The 17,418-nt window shown below is 39.0% G+C and overlaps 1 protein-coding gene across 1 annotated transcript; it reads left to right on the top strand.

The window, feature by feature from the left end:
* Window positions 1-477: 477 nt before the first annotated feature.
* EIF1AX (eukaryotic translation initiation factor 1A X-linked) lies at window positions 478-17,202 on the top strand. The gene is made up of 7 exons (XM_090264595.1): window positions 478-723; window positions 4,505-4,588; window positions 6,531-6,634; window positions 7,706-7,756; window positions 9,664-9,745; window positions 11,675-11,766; window positions 15,944-17,202. Exons 1-7 carry the CDS (start codon window positions 708-710, stop codon window positions 15,947-15,949), a joined length of 435 nt encoding a protein of 144 aa, XP_090120721.1. The 5' UTR covers window positions 478-707; the 3' UTR covers window positions 15,950-17,202.
* The last annotated feature ends 216 nt before the right edge of the window (window positions 17,203-17,418 follow it).

The raw sequence follows: 17,418 nt of genomic DNA, 5'->3' as shown, positions 1-17,418 counted from the left end.
GGAGGACACAATTCAGCCCATAACACAATTTAGGTCTCATCTCCCTCCCTTCCTGTTTGTAACGAGCACCTACTGTGTGTCAGACATTCTGCTAAGTGCTCATAATAAGCAATACATGTGGTCTCAGCCTAATCAGGTGTACAGTGAGGTAGAGAAGACAAATATTTATAAGTAATACCAAGTGTCGTGCAGGTATTATGCAAACCTGGACAGGCTGGTTCCTCACAAAGAAGCAGAGGTCTAGCATCAGCCAGCAGCCGGCGCTACCTGAATCCGCCTTTTACTAGGGTACCTGGGCCCCGCCCACTCACCGTGACTCCGCCTCCTCCCTCCTCATGGCCCCGCTCCCTACAGTGAAAGCTTTGGGAGCGCTTGTACCTCTGCTTCAACAATAGGAGTCAGTTGGCCACGCCTGCGCAATAAAGACCGGGGCGGGGGCGGGCCCAGGCAGCGTTGGAAGGCGGGGAGAAGCGACGCAAGCAGACGCGACGCCATTTGCTGCGGCCCAGCGTGGGTGCTGGTGATCTCGGAAGGGCTCGGCCGCGAGACTGTGCCGCGCGCGCGACCCGGACTCTAGCGTCTCTTTGTGCCGTGCGGCTCCACGCGTCGCCTCTCGCGCCCCTTGGAGCAGTCGCCACCACAGCTGCTGCTGCTGCCGCCATCGCCCGAATAGGAGTCGGAGAAGCCGCGAGACCGTCGTCACCGCCATGCCTAAGAATAAAGGTAATGCCGCCTGCACCCCGGTACCACGACTCCGCTCGCCCCAATCTTCCGGCCCTGCCTGGGACTTCAGGATAACTCAGGCCGCAGTGACCTTCTTCTCCGCCCTGCCTGCAAGCGGCTGGGAGGTCTGGCGCGATTCGGGGCTCGAGAGAAGAGCTGGGAAGTTACTCCTGCCTTCCAGTTGGGTCATATTGGGGTGGAGCCGACGCCATTTTTGTAGGGCCTCCTGCGGGAGAATGTGGGGTTTTGCCCCTGATTCGCGCTGCAGTAACCGCGGCGCGCAGGGGACCTGTGAGACCTCCCCTGGGGCGGCCTGGGCTTCGCAAACCCACGTCCTTTGGCCTTCCCGGGCAAGGGGAGTTAAACACTGGAAGCAGTTAACTTTTTTAGAGGGTGATGCTTGCTTTAGTGACGACCATCAGGTACCCCTGCGTGGGGTTCTTTATGGACAGCTGTTGAATGTTGTTGAGAGTACGTACTCGTCTCTTGTAAACAGTGGGCAAAACCTGGATGCGTTTTTGAGGTTCATCTGTAGAGATTTACCCTTCCCTACCCCTTTACGGGGTTTAACTTGTTTCCTCAGAGAACACTTGCTTCATATTTAACCTAGTTTTCTACTTCTGTTTCAGATTATATATAGGTTTATGTAGTACTGGGAGTAAAGTTCCTTCCATTCTGAAGTTAAACATGCACGAATTATCAGACTTGAGGATAAGTTTATTTGAAATTTCCAAAATGGGAAGCCTAATCTAATTAGGTAAAAGCAGAAGAGTCCTAAAGAAATTTTACCCTTTTTTTAGACTTGAGTGTTTCTGCTTTTTAAGCATCCTTATAATTTCTCAAAGGAACTTGTGCGAGTAGAAACTGGGAAAACTGTTTCTTGATAGGAGAGGAGCTTCTTTCAGAACCCACAAGTTTCGTTATTCACCCTGAGGACCCCCCCACCCCTGCCCTGACGTGGCCTACTTCTGTTCTCTTTTCTACTTCACCCCCGGCTCCAGGGAGTCTTCCTCATTTCCTTTGTAGCTGTCACTACTCATTTTATCCCCCGGGATATTTGGTTGTTACACTGTGGAAGATTTGGTGCAGGTCCCTCAGTGCCCTTAGAAATGTAATTTGTAAGCCCATTTTGTGGCAAGGATTTTGTGACTAATTATCCTGCGAAAGACACGGTGTTAAAATAGGGTTTTTAAAGTCATAGTTTTCTTGTAATCTATATAATCCTTGATTCTCTCCAAGATGTTAACTGGATCATTTCAGTGCGTATCTCATTCTCACTTTTATTTAACAGGATTTCCCATTCCTTCGCTAGGCTGTAAACGCTAAAGAGCAGTAAAATAATACCTATCTTAATTACATTGTATTGCTAGCACTTGGCACTTAGTAGATACTAAATCATCATTTGTTGTGTTAAGTCACCCGCCTCCTGATAAGTCCACACTTAGGTGAATTATAGATTCCCCTTTGGTTCCAAGGGGACGGGACTTCTCCATTAAATCACATCTAGTTTGCTAGCTTCTCTAATAAATAAAACATCATTCCATTACATGGCAGTAAAATGTGGGGGTGGGTGGGTGATAGGGTATGGTTAATTCTGGGAAATTAACAAGATTAATCACTTTTATAAGTAACATTTGAGGCGTGCAAAAATTATAAATAGTGCAGTGTATACCTGGGAATCTATTAACTGAACTTGAGAATTACAACACAGAGTCAGTTAAAGCCCTCTGTCTCCCTCCCCAATCCCTTTCCTCTCTTTCTGGAGGTAACCACCATTCTGACCTTAGTGTTTATTGTACCTATATCTGTAAAAACTTTTCGAGACCCCTGCATTTTATGAGATGAGGTTTAATGTAGAAATAAATTTGTTTGTTTTCTTCATTGGAAAAGCCAGAAGCCCTGTGAATATAATCTTGATGATGATCGTACAAGTAAGGATATAAATTGTCATGAACTGTGTGTTCAAAAGAATTTAGCATTGCACTGATTGTTAGCTTATTTCCTCTAGATTCTGTCAGCTTATTACCTCAGGAAAAGGGGTATCCTTTGGCTCACTCAGAAGAGCATTTAGGGTAACGTGCTCCCACACTTTGTGCATGTTACCTATTTCTGATTTTAAAATCACCACCCCTGCCCCTGGCTGGTGTGGCTCAGTGGAGTGAGTGCCGGCCTGCAAACCAAAGGGTCGCTGGTTCTATTCCCAGTCAGGGCACATGTCTGGGATGCAGGCCAGGTCCCCAGTTGGGGGTGCGAGAGAGGCAACAACACAGTGATGTTTCTTTCCCTCTTTCTCCTTCCCTTCCCCTCTAAAAATAAATACAGTCTTTTAAAATTAAATAAAATCACCACTCCTTCAGGAATATATGGACTACTCTTGGCTGATTTATTTGAAGAATTGCCAGGTTGGGTATGTAACTGGTCTGATTCTTGCCCTAATAGAGCTTTCACTCTAGTTTGAAGATGTGGCATGATTAATTTTCTCTTCCTAGAAATTAGTTTTGGTGTGCCTTAAGATGCCTCAAATACTGAATTCTAAGGACTCTTAAGGTCAGTCAGGGGATAGTAGAGGCCTGCCTAGCAATCGCACAGACCGTTGTGTGACTTCGCCCAGTATAAGTACACTTGATACAAGAAGTTAAGTGTGTGTCTCTTTACAGTGGCCACGTGCATATTCTTTATTCTGTTTGGGCTGTGAACCTTTTGCTGCTTTTACACTCTTCATGTATGTCCCTTACTGTCACTACCACTTACAGTCATTTTTTTCCCCTTTTTAAAAAATATTTATTTATTTATTTGGGGGGGTGGACCCCCACTCTGTAACATATAGTCATTTTTTTGAAATGGCTACCAACGTATTTTCAGTTCTAGAATGGGAATAAAATGCTGTGGAGAGATACCCTAATGTGGAGGCCAGGAACAAAAGGTTAGGTTTGAATCTTGTCACCCACACTCACTGACTAATGGGTTACTTCTCTGAACTTGGATGAACTCACTGGTTAACCAGGGGTAAATGACTTATTACCTCATGAGTTAATTGTGACAAGGAAATGGGTGGCATTGCATGGTGGTTAAGAGCATAGTCATTGGGTTTCACATCCCAGATCTCAGGTCACGTGATATAGCCTCAGCTAAGTCACTTAACCTTTTGAAGTTCATCGTCTTGTGAAATAAAGATACATTAGTACCTATGTCATAGGCATAGACTTGATAGGGGTGAGTTACTAAAACCAGTGCGTAGTCTAACTGGATTGAAGCATAAGATAATAGGAGAGTAGTGTTAAGAGATAGGTTGATGTCATGTTTATAGGTTGAGAGACTTATATTCTTTTTTAAGTATATTTTATTGATTATATTGTTGCAATAGTTCCAATTTTTTCCCCTTTACTCCCCTCCACCCAGCACCCCCCTCCTGAGACTTACATTCTTTAAGGTAGTTATGGCAACTAACAAAAACAAGCATGTTGGTTAAGGACTAGATTTATAAAAGAAAGTAAATGGAGTTTTGAATAAAATTGAGCTTGAGATGACAGTTACCCTTTCACTGGAAATGTACTGAGCCTTTTTATGTCAGAAATATTCCAAAAGGTATTTCTAAGAAGGGTAGGGGAATGGCGATATGTATATGTTTAATATGATTGGAGATTGTAAATTTAATATAATTGTGTGACTTAGGTGAATTTTTAAATTTAAGTGACTTAAAAAAATGTTTTATAAGTATTTAGTTTGGTTTCTTTCCCTACTGTTTTGCCGAAATGTCTTTTTATTTCTTTAAAACCATTAGGTAAAGGAGGTAAAAACAGACGTAGGGGTAAGAATGAGAATGAATCTGAAAAAAGAGAACTGGTGTTCAAAGAAGATGGGCAAGGTAAGCATTTTCATAAGGTAGGTTTCTTTTAGCAATAGTTTTGTTTTTTAAATATGGAATTTCAATTTCTAATCATAAGAAATACTGTTCACAATCCCGAGCAATGAATCGCACGTCCCTTTTTGCTCTTCTCCATTTCTCATCCCCCACACTTCTCCAGAGCCTTTCTTTTTGGTAATCATTCCTTGATATACTCGGTCTGCCTTGAGGATTGGTGGTGCTTCTGTAAATGTGTAGATTTCGTTGTTTTGTGTGAACACTCATATCTAAGAATGAATTAGACAGTTCAGAGGGATTTAAGCCTCAAAAGTGATGGTTGACAATCCATGACTTAGTAGACCTTCTTTGATAGTAAACGGCGCTACATAGTATGTGCAGGAGACCATGGATACTTGAGGGATGAATCTGAAGCCTTTCCCTCACTTCTTCGGTGCCCTTAGCATATAATTTCATAAAATATAATAAAATGAAACCAAACATTTGACTTACCTTTTCAAACCGACGAAGACTTTGTAAGTGCCAGACCAAGATATGTAATACTGGTTTCTTATATTTTTATGTTGAGTAATTTAAAACCATCAGATAAGTTGCGGCATTTAGTAGTGAACTTCCTTTAAATTATCCTTTGTCTGGGCATGCACGTGTATTTTTCCTGAACCATTTGGAAGTTAGTTGCGAACATCATTATTCTTTTCCCTTACTACTTATACTTCATCATATGTTTCTTAAGAACAGCTATATTCTCTTACGTAACTAAAACAGAACACTCAGGTGATTTAACCTGAGTATACTTATACATCCAGTATATAGTCCATATCCAAACTTTTCCAGTTATCCCAATAATTTTCAACACTTTTTTTCACAGAACTTTTAAACAAATTTTTGATTGTCTTTTTAATAGAACTTTGGTGATTTGTTTATGCCATATAAAAATGAAACATATTTTCTGGCTAAGAAGCCTTTTTGTTTCTTAGGCTCAGATCATTCTAGTCCCCATTAGCAGTTGTCTTGATTTTTGACCACCACTTTAGAAGAGAGGTGGTCTTTGAATTGACCAGCCGTGTTGAGGTACTAGGTTCACTGCACGTGCTGTAACTTGTTTCCACATGTCAGCTCTGCTATCGAGCTTTTCAAAGTTACATCTCTGTGTTTAGAAATAAGTAGATATCCTCTTTGGGAGTTAGTCTAATGTACAGCTTGAGTAAGCTAAAGGTTCTGAAGTGCTGCGGCTGCCCCACCCCCACCCCTCACCCCGTCTTTCTGTCATTTCATGACAAAGCAGACAGGCCCATGTGCAAAGCTAATGCTCATAAATAATCTTGGTTTTTTAGATGGCAGTGAAACCAATTGGCTTCCTGGGTACCTTTTTTGAAATACTTTAATTAAAAGTTTGGCATTTTGTCTGAATGCATCTTTCTGGCTTCGCAAAAGCCTTAGAATAATCACTAAGATATTCTCATTTAACAAAGACATAGTTAACATTTAAGCTACTTTTATTTGCCAAATATACCAAAATGTTATGTTGAGATTAGCCTCTAAAAGTTCTAAGGGAAAGGAGATCCAAAATTGGGAAAGGCCTCAAATATGAAAGATGGAGGAGGTATAGTGTGTACATTTTGGGACAAACCACGTTGATCTCCAAAAGTAAGGCGAACAGTCATGAAGACACTAGTCAGTCTATTTAATCACAGTGAGTTCATAATTAAAACATTTCTGATAACAGACAATTTGTCAGAGTCTTGGTTGTGGCTTTCCCATTATCTGGCTTGGGGTTTATCGCTCCCTTGCATGCATGCATTCATTCATTCATTCATTTATTTTACTGTTTATATTTATTCCCAACTAGTACACCTATAACTTATAGTCCGTTTTATGTAGACTGCTAAGTTGCTTTTATCAGAAGTTGAAAATATCTTATACCCTTTTCTTTTTCCTCCCCCAGAATACGCTCAAGTAATCAAAATGCTGGGAAATGGACGCTTAGAAGCAATGTGTTTTGATGGCGTAAAGAGGTTGTGTCACATCAGAGGGAAATTGAGAAAAAAGGTAAATGTAGGGATTTGTTTAGTTTAATACAAAATTGTCATTAAGGGAGGGGAAAATGGCTCTATAGTTTTTATGGGCCAAGGGCCTCATTTTTATAAGTTTCCAAAGGCGTTCAATAGAACAGTGATTTACAAAGTGTTTAAAGACTCATTTGCATCACCTATGTTGTATTCCTTCCAAACATGTTTAACCTGAATCTATCTAATCATGAGGAAATAATCAACAATTCCAAATTGAGAGACTCTGCAAAACAAATGGCCTAGCTTTTAATACATTGTTAGTGTCAGGAAAGGAAAAAAAGGCTGGGGTGCTTAATAAGTTATATTAATGTTAAATTTTCTAAAATGTGATCACAAATGGGCTGCCTTGGAAGGTAATGACTAATTCCCCATCACAGTAGGTGCTCAGGCAGATTTGTTAATTATATTGGTTAGAAGTCCCTCCAGCTCTGATTTTATGATTTCAAAAAAAAATTTTTTTTTTTTTTTTTTTTTTGGTTTGTTAATCCTTCTATTACCAAACTAAAGGGGGAGCGTAGAAGAAAGGGAGGGAGGGAGATAAGCCAAATTTCATTTTTTTTAATCCTCTCCTGAGGATATATTTTTTCTTAATTTGAGAGAGGGAGGGACAGAGAAACATCAATCATGTGTGTCCTACTGAGGATTGAACCTACAACATTAGGTATGTGCCCTGACTGGGGATCAAACCTGCGACCTTTTGGTGTGCAGGATGATGGTCCAACCAGCTGAGCCACCTGGGCAGGGAGGGCCACATTTCTAACCCTTTAGAGCGGTTCACTATGAAAAAATCTCTTTACTTTTGAAACTAATCCATTATGTCTCTAGAATTGCTAAACTGCCAAATAGTAAATAAGACTTTTACTATCCCAAATTACGTAGAAGTTTAAATAGGCACAGCTGCTTGCTATATGGATTTTTGGTTTTTGTTGTCGCCCCCCCCCCCCAAAATAAAACAAAAAACAAAATATAGTTCTAAATATAGGACCACAGTTGGGTGACTAGCATTTTGTGGGAATGCTGACTAAATGTTGATTCTTTATTTCTTTTATAGGTTTGGATAAATACGTCAGATATAATATTGGTTGGTCTGCGAGATTACCAGGTAAAATAAAGTAAAATACAATTTTCATTGTTCACTTGCTTTCTTGTGATCATCCATAATGTTAGGAACACGAGCCATAACTATATTTGACCAGTCCCAGCCCAGTATGTCCCTCACCATTGTATCAGTAAATATTTTATAAGGGCTAGTTATTTCTGTTTTGGGCATTGTGCTAGGTACAGGGTTGTGGTTCCCAAATGCCAGTCTGAAGAGTTATATTTTCACTGTAGAAGAAATGTAGGCCATGCAGATTTTTAATGAAGCTGAACGGTTCTTTTTCCTTTTTTGATATTTAAAAAATTTCCTTTTTGAAATGAGTGATAGTGTATAGTAATAGTTTTGTTAGTGTTCTTAGTTGGCAAAATAAAAATAACCTTATGTCGTCCCCCCACCCCAATGTTTAAAAATATATATATGTCTTGAAATCAAAATTGCAAACCATTACTCATGGGGCTGCAGCTGAATGATTCATGCTCCTGTACCACAAGATGCTTGCTTACACCCTGGTGAGGGGGAAATAAGACAAGGACACAGGTAATTGCAGTATGTACTCTAAATTTAGATAAGCACTTAGATAAGAAAATGGTAGTTGCCCCTCTTGATCTTAACATGGAGACATTGTGGGCCTGTGAAAGCAATAAAATGTTTCTGTTTTTATAACCTTGGTTATATATATATATCCCCGAATAAAAAATTAAAACCTTTGCTTTCAATTGATGGTTCTCAACCATGGGTGACTCTTATTTTTATTTTTATTTATTTTTTTAATGTTCAGTGACTATTTGGCAGTATCCTGAGACATTTCTGGTTGTCACAGCTGAGGGATGGGGGACAGTGCCACTCTTGTGAGTAAAGACCAGGGTAACAGTGCACAAGGATGGTCTCTACAACAAAGGATTGTCCAGCTCAAACTATGAGTAGTGCTGAAGTTGAGAAAGCCTGTTTTAAATTCATACCATTTTAATGTCCATTTTCTTTTGATCTCAAAAATAACCCTAGAAGTAGGGAGAATAATTAGTTCCCTCTTTGACAGATAGAAAACCAAGGTTCTGAAAGATGTAACTTTCTGACTAGAAAATGACAGCTAGGACCAACGTTTTTGATTCTTAATTTCCCGTGATCCTTCTTTTCTGCCCCTGACACTTAAAGAGATGGTGGTCCAGGAAACAGTAGCATCACTAACTTTTGGGAACTTGTTAAAAATGCAGATCCTTGAACCGCACCCCAAGCCTCCTAAATCAGAATATGCGTTTTAACAAGATGCCCCTGGGTTTCTGGATGCATTACAGTTTGTGAAATGCAGGTCTGAACTGCACTGCCCTTGCATCACTGATCATTTTTGTTGCCTTTGAAACAATCAGCTTCAACCCTTTTTTCTTACTTAACCGAGTCATGTTTTTTTTCAAATGGGGAAGTGTGAACATTTTAAGGCAGTAGTTTTTAGTGGAACCTGTGCAGCAGAAACACTCAAAAAGCTTGTTAAATATTAAAATTCATGGCTTCACATCTACTAATCTATCTTCAGGAAGTATAAAAGCTCCACAGGAGATTCTGATCAGTTCTACTCTTAAGAACCACTGATAGGTGGAAAAGTGTATTTTGCTTAGGTCATTATACCAGTCTCAATTTTTGAATAGAGTGTTTAATCACCCTGTAAATTATGTTTCCTCTAAGTTGTTTCATTTTAAGACACTTTCAATGAAAAGGTAATGGTGAATAATCTACAAGATTGGATCTGCACAGTTCTGCTCTTATTAAAGTGAGATCTGTGAATATCTTCCCTAAGCTTGTTGATCATTATTCAGTTATGCATGCGAGCTTCATACTGGGTTAAATTTTTCAGAGGGTAGGAGAAAACTTAATATTTTCTCATAATTAGTTCTAAAAGTTATTTTTCTCTTTTCAAGGACAATAAAGCTGATGTAATTTTAAAATACAATGCAGATGAAGCCAGAAGTTTGAAGGCATATGGCGAGCTTCCGGAGCATGGTAACGTCTTGAGTTACTATATTAACTTGTTATGGTGCCATTACCTGGTGGTATTAAGATGGTAGAATTTTGTGGATTTTGCATATTTACTTTTGTGCTTACATGATTGTTTTCAGTCTGACTGCCTGTACTAGATGCCTTAAGAAAATAACTGGGATTCTGTTTCTAATAAATACAATACTTCTCACAATAAGTTATAGTTTATAAACCCTGAACTTCTGAATAGTAGCAGTCAAAGAAAAAATTAGAGTATTTCTTTTAAAATTCATTTCTCAGACTGGCAAGTGTTTGTCTACTTTATATGTGAGACAAGGATAGTAATTAGGTACTATTGATTTTTATTAAAAAGTCAGTCTTCAGTTTATCTTACCCTAGTACAACAATGTCCATAGGATTTTTTTTAAGCCAACATTCTTTGTTTCCTCTCCCAATACAGAAGTTATACGTTCTTAATGCAGAGAACTTGTAAGTCCCTCACTTTTACCAAAGGGAAAAAACACTTTACATACTATTTTGTAAGCCTGCATTTTTCCCTTGGCAGTTAACTTGGGGGTGGGGCTCTATTGCATATTATTGTGAAAACAATATGGTATTTTGTATTATATTTTCTATGTTGATGTATCTCTAAAACATTAGGAAGCATGTATTTATGCCCTGGCCAGGTAGCTCAGTTGGTTAGAGCATTGTCCCAATTCACCAAGGGTTTGGGATAGATCCCAGATTAGGACATATACAAGAAGCAATCAGTCGCCCCAGCCTGTGTGATTCAGTTGTTTGGGTGTTTTCCTGCTAAGTGAAAGGTCACGGATTCCATTCCTGGTCAGGGCATGTGTCTGGGTTGCAGGTTCAGTCCCCAGTTGGAAGGCAGCCAATCAGTGTTTTTCTTTCTCTTCTTTCTCCCTTCTTTCCCCCCTTACTAAAGTCAAAATAAAATTTTGAAAAAAAAATTTTTTTTGAGAAGTAACCAATAAATCAATGAATGCATAAATATAACAACATTGATATTTCTTTTCCTCCCTCTCTAAAATCAATTTTTTAATGTTTTTAAAAAATATATCCATTTATGAATTTTTAAACTTAAAGTATATACTACTCTACTAATGCTTTGTACATTTTAAAGCATATCCTAAAATAGAAAATGAAAAAGGATAAGAAATAAACACATGATTTTATTATTTTGTTAATGTTGCTCCTTTGGAGACCCTGAAAATGCTGCTGAAATCAATTACTTTTCATTTCCATCCTAGGAAATGCTAATATATCTGAGAATAGGGCTAGCACTTTCTGGTTCATTCTCATTGCTTAGGAATAGCATGATTTGACCACATCTTTCTGATCAATGAGCTGGATGATTGGTGAGTTATTAGTGTGTGTTTAAACCTTTTTTTAAGCATAGATGGAAGTTGTAATAGCTTCAGAATTTATATAATTAGAGCCTGCCTTACTAAAAATACCCTTACAGCCCTGGTGGTGTGGCTCAGTGGATTGAGTACCAGGTCTCCAGTTGGATTCCCAGTCAGGACAGATGCCTGGGTTGCAGGCCAGGTCCCCAGTTGGGGTTGCTAGAGGCAACCACACATTGCTGTTTCTCTCCTTCTCTTTCTCCCTCCCTTCACTCTCTCTAAAATAAATAAAATCTTTTTAAAAATACCTTTAGAAAAGAAAATAATAACATAAGTACATTCGCTCTTCATTCAGCAGTCACTTTGTTAGATATTTTGTTGTGTGAAAATACTGTTCTGTATAATAGAATTGTTAGGTCGAAGTTAGGATCTTTATGATAATAAAACATTTAATTAAAATTTTGCATTGCAAGACTCTCCTTGTATAGTTCACTATTAGATATCAGACCACTTCTAGTGGGCAATTATTCATTTTAATAACATCTTGGTTATGTTAAAATGAGTATATTTGTTATTGTTTCTTTAGCTAAAATCAATGAAACTGATACATTTGGTCCTGGAGATGACGACGAAATCCAATTTGATGACATTGGTGATGATGATGAAGACATTGATGATGTAAGTAGCTGCACCTTGCGTTTTTCAACATTTGTTTGTGAATTACCCACAGAGACCAGCTCTTTCCCCTAACTTCCTTTACTCTTTAAGATTGTTGAACACTTTAAATAAGGGTATATTTCGAGACTTGTCCATGAATTAAAATACTCTGTAGACAACTAGTCAGACTGTTGATACTGTGAGAATTAATCTATTTTCAACATTTCTTCCTAGAAAGATCAATCTTTGCTTTGACAATATAAATGCTAGGCATTGGAAGTATGACTTGTTTAATTAAGAGTGTCTAAAGAGCCCTGACCTGTGTGTGTGGCTCTGTTGGGTGTCATTCCACAAAGCAAAAGATCGCCAATTCGTTTCCTGGTCAGGGCACATGCCTGGGTTGCGGATTCAGTCCCAGGTCGGGGTGTGTATGAGAGGTGACTAATGTGTTTCTCTCCTTTTTTCCCCTCCCTTCCCCTCTCTCTAAAAATAAATAAATCATTTTTTTTAAGTGTGTCTAAAGCGATAGCTATTAAGAACTTTAGTTGTAAAAAATAAAAGATCTTACCAAAGTAATATGCCTTCTCAATGGAAATACTAGTATGTTAAAAGACTCATGTATGAACTAGCTTGTTAAGGTTTGACATTACAACATACATTAAAAGCTTTGTTAAAATCAAGGGTTTTTGCCATTATGTAATTTTATCTGCTGGGTATGCTCTATTGGCAAACTCTTGGTTTGGAGTGGGTGTGTTTATTTTGACAACAATATATTGTTTTTTTAACAGTAAAGCAGCGGTACTCACAAGAGTAAATGTCTCATTGCTGTTCTGCTCTTACAATATTTAAGTGAAATTCAAACTTTGTTTTTGTCAGTGTAAACTTATTTAATAATTGTGGTGGTATTATAAATTACCCAAGTTTGGTTTAGGCTCTTTAACCCCCTTTAAAGAAAAATGTACTTCAGAAACCACCTGTGTATATGAGTCTAAGAATAACACATTTGATTTGCTTCAAAGATGAAATTTTCATATACCTAGAGCAGTTGTTCCTGACCAAGACTGCAACAGAATTACCAGAGCTTTACAAAAATACAGAGACTGGTCTGGGGCTGCGTTAGGCATGACAAGTGGTACCCACCACTGACATTCTACAATTAACATTTTCTTATACTTGGTTTATCACGTATGTATCTCTATCTTAATTTATCCATCCATACATCTTACATTTTGATGCATGCGTCTTCAAACCATTAGGGTACGCACATACATTTACGAATTTTTAAACAAGTACTACTACTCTACTAATGCTTTGTACATTTTCTTTTTTTGAACATTTTATGTATTTATTTTTAGAGAGAGGGATGGGGGGGCATCAATGTGTGGTTGCCTCTCGGATGCCCCCAACTGGGGACCTGGCCTGCAACCCAGGAATGTGCACTTAGTACATTATTCTTTTTTTCTTTTTTTCTTTTTTAATGGCGCTACTTTTGGAGACCCTGAGCCAGAAGATTCTTGTGACTGAACTGTTAGTGATACTTTTTTTTTAAGTATACTTTATTGATTATGTTGTTACAGTGGTTCCATTTTTTTTTTCCCCTTCCCTCCAGCAATCCCACCCCCCTTAGTTCATGTCCATGAGTCATGCATATAAGTTCTTCGGCTTCACCATTTCCTATATTAGTCTTAACTTCTCCGTCTATTTTGTACCAACCAATTACACTTCTTAATCCCTGCACCATTTCCCCATTTCTCCCCTTTCTCCCTCCCAGCTGATAACCCTCCAAAGGATCCCCATACCTATGATTCTGTTCCTATTCTGGTTTGCTTAGTTGGATTTTGTTGTTATTTTTTAGATTCAGTTGTTGGTAGTTCTGAGTTTGTTGTCATTTTAGTGTTCATAGTTTTGGTCTTCTTTTTCTTAAGTAAGTCCCTTTGACATTTCATATAATAATGGCTTGGTGACAATGACCTCCTTTAGCTTTACCTTGTCTGGGAAGCACTTCATCTGCCCTTCCATTCCAAATGATAGCCTTACTGGATAGAGTAATCGTGGTTGCAGGTTGCCTTTCATCACATTGAATACTGTTTGCCAGTCCCTTCCTGCCTGCAAAGTGTCCTCTGAGAAATTAGCTGATAGTCCTATAAGCACCCACCTGTAGGCAACTCTCCGCCTCTCTCTCTTGCTGCCCCCAGGACTCTGTCTTTATCTTTCACCTTTGGCATCTCAGTCATGTTGCGTCCTGGTGTGGTCCCCTCTGGGTCCAGCTCACCCGGGACCCTCTGTGCTTCCCGGACCTGTATGTCCATATCCTTCACAAAATTTGGGAAGTTTTCCTCATTTTTTTTCAATTCTTGCTTCCTCATTCTGCACTGGTTGACTGTTCTTTTCTTCCTTATGTCCCAAATCAGTGATTTGAACCCCGGTTTCCTTCCCTTCACCATTGGTTTTGTGTGGATTTTCCTTCGTTTCACTTAGCATAGCCTTCACTTCTTCTCTTATGCGTTTGCCGTACTCAAGCATATCTGTCAAGCCTGTGAGCATCTTTATCACCAGTGTTTTGAATTCTGTGTCTGTTAGGTTGTCTGTCTCCTCATCTGTGAGATTGGCTATCTCCTAGTTGCTTAGTTCTCCCACTGAAACTTTGATCTGTTCCCCCTTTTGGGCCATAGTTCTCTGTCTCCTCATTCTGACAGGCTCCTGTGTGTGTGTGTGTGCCACCATGTCCCAGGTAGAGCTGTTGCTCCTGTTACATTGTAAGGGGCGGAGCCTTAGGGATTCATCAGTACAGGGCGACCCTTTTCAGCACGTTGTGGCGCTGTATGTGAGAGTGGGGTCCAAGAGGGAGCAATGTGGCCTGCCCAGCACTCGCCCCTTTTCCAGGCACCTCTTCCACTTCTGCACTGGACTGGCACCCCTCTAGCTGCTGCCCTGGCCGTTGTTCCCAGAGTGGGTGGTCTGCGGATGTTCTAGGATTGTGGGGTCCCTTTACACAAGCGGACTCTTTTGGAGACCCACAGTTTCTGCCCCCACCCCAACCCCCACTGGCCTGCACAGTCAGAAGCAATGAGGCTTGATTTTCCCTGGTGCTGGGACGGTGGGCTGCGAGGTCCTGTAAGGAGCTGGGAGTGCTCCCCAGGTGTCCCTCTCAACTTTTTAAAAAGTATGACTGCGCTTTCTGCCAGCCTGCTATTGCTGCTGCTGCTGCTGCTGCAGCCACCACACCGAGTCCTGTCCGCCCCTCCTACATGTCTGGATGAGTATTTCTTCTTTATATCTTTGTTTGCTGGATTTCCATGCAGTTTGATTTTCTGGAACCTCTGGTTGTTTCTAGTTTTGAGGTAGTTGTATTCCTTCTTAGTTGTGGAGGGAGATGCATTGTGTCTGTCTGCGCCTCCATCTTGGCTGGGAGTTGAGGGCTGTTAATGATACTTTGACAGTAGATTTAATTATTATATTCTCTGACAAGAACCTGACGTAGACCTACTGTGTTGTAGATTAAGGGGTGATCCAAACATTTGGACAGATGAGTTAGGGTTGAAGGCCTCTTCAGAAATTAAGAGCCTAACCAGAGAACACACCTGAATGGGAAGCTACATACAGAAGTGATAGGTTGAGGATCTAGGCAGGGAAAAGATTTTCTAAGAAAATTTCAGAATCTCTTGGCAGTGCTTCCTCAGAACTGGGCCCAGCAGGCTGGTGGGGAAAAGATGATAAAGACAGTAGTTAATAAGGGAATCGGAGTTATCTTGAACATTTGTAAGGATGGCTTTATCACCTGAGAATCTTACTTCTTTCTTGAGATACTTCTCTAGATTGTTTATAGATATTCTAGCCTTCACTCCTCTAACCATAGTGGAAGAAGGAATTTGGTTAGTATCACACTTGGTCCTTTCTTAAAGAAATAATGCTCCACCATGTCTGCTCCCAACCCCAGAATAAAAAATTACTAGCACAGAAGAAAGACAACACCAAACTTTATTAAGAATATTCAGTATAACATGTAACATTCTGGTGGAGGATGTGAAAATTTACTGGCAGCAGACCAGAATTGAGCAAAGCATGGTATACAGAAGTTCCTATTCAGACTAGGTTTTTTTCCCAGATAACCTAAGGGGGTGGAGGTCTCCCTTATGTGGTAGGCTGCTGCATATAAGAATTGGTTTTTCATTTCATCTGATGTTCTTTTCCCTTTCAGATCTAAATTGACCTCAACATTTTACATTCCAACTTCTCTGAGGATTGTTCAACAATTTGGATTTTGACTGGCCTATTAAAGAAGATTAAAATTATCTTTAGTTTGAGTGCAGTTTGTTAAAAGCATACTGATTTGTTTCTAAGGTATTTCTTTAAAAACCAATAATGATGAGTTAAATGTTAGCCCACTTTGTTCTTTGGTGTGATGGAGCTTATAGGTAAAAGAGCACATCTATTTCTAAAAAGGGGGAAATGAGTTACGTTTCCTACTTTGACCACTTCCAGTAAGTAAAAGAATGTTTGGAATAAAACCATTTGCTATATACTTGTCGATTATGATTAAGCCCTAGTTTTGACTAGCCTGTTGACTGTACAGTGACATTCTGTATACAGTATTCCCTCACTTATCGCTGGTATTACGTTCCAGACTCCCCCGCCCCCTGTGAAGTAGGAAACTTACATTTATTTTACAGTTTTAAAGCCACGTAACTTTTAACAACATACGTGTACCGCAAAATCCTGCGATAAAGCAAAAATTTGCAGTAAATAATTAAAGATATTTTTTAAAATCCCGCGATACAGTGAACTGCGATATAGCAAGGGATTACTGTATTTCAGTTACCTACATGTCTGAGGTTTTGATAAAACTTAAGGGAGACAGAAATCTGCATTTGGAGTCAGAAATGATTAGATCTGTTTTCCATATTTAAGTATCATGTGACTATTTTTATACTGATTTTGATATTGCATATATTCTTTTCATGGTCTTGTTTTGCCACTATAAACATCAACAAAAAATATTTCCAAGATGCAGATTTTAGAACCTGGGTTTTAATAGCAGTTTTTATTTGTAAGGTTAGAAGTTGCAGAAATTGAACACTAGGTGGCACCCAGTTATCCTAACATTGGAAATACTGATAAAAGTTGTCAACTTTATTTTTTAACCTACTGTGCGTAGGAAATATCTCAGTTAAGATTGTTTTGATTATATGCATGTATGTGGAATATTTTTGCAGAAAAAGATTATATTGTGTCATTTTATTTCAAAAGTCATGTACATGTAAGCTATAATTTTGAATGTTGCATAAATGAAAATTTAATATCAAAACAACTTGTATAGATTAAGTCTTCTTTTAAACTGTCCCTAAGCTGGGGAAAGAAGAGGGAGTAACAACTTAATGAAAAGATTTCTGAATGGAAAAGTTACAATGGAGAAATGTAATAAAGACAATGTCACGTTGCAAACTATATTATACATTACTTTGTGTTTAGGGTGTATTTTATTGTGTGTTCAGATTTTTATTTTATTTTTTATTTTATTTTTTGCTTGTATGTTCTTGAGAATTTAGATACACCTTCCTTATTTAGTTTTTTGTTATTCAACTCTAGTAACACGAAATTAAGGGCTGGACTAGTTAGACCTCACTAGCCACATTGAAATCTTAGGCAACTGTAAAAGAAGAGATCCATCATATA

The sequence above is a fragment of the Furipterus horrens genome, unplaced genomic scaffold, assembly GCF_987537825.1.
Source record: "Furipterus horrens unplaced genomic scaffold, mFurHor1.1.pri manual_scaffold_17, whole genome shotgun sequence".
Taxonomy (NCBI): Eukaryota; Metazoa; Chordata; class Mammalia; order Chiroptera; family Furipteridae; genus Furipterus; species Furipterus horrens.
The sequence above is the reverse complement of the archived record's forward strand: the minus strand, read 5'-3'. Positions and strand labels throughout refer to the sequence as shown.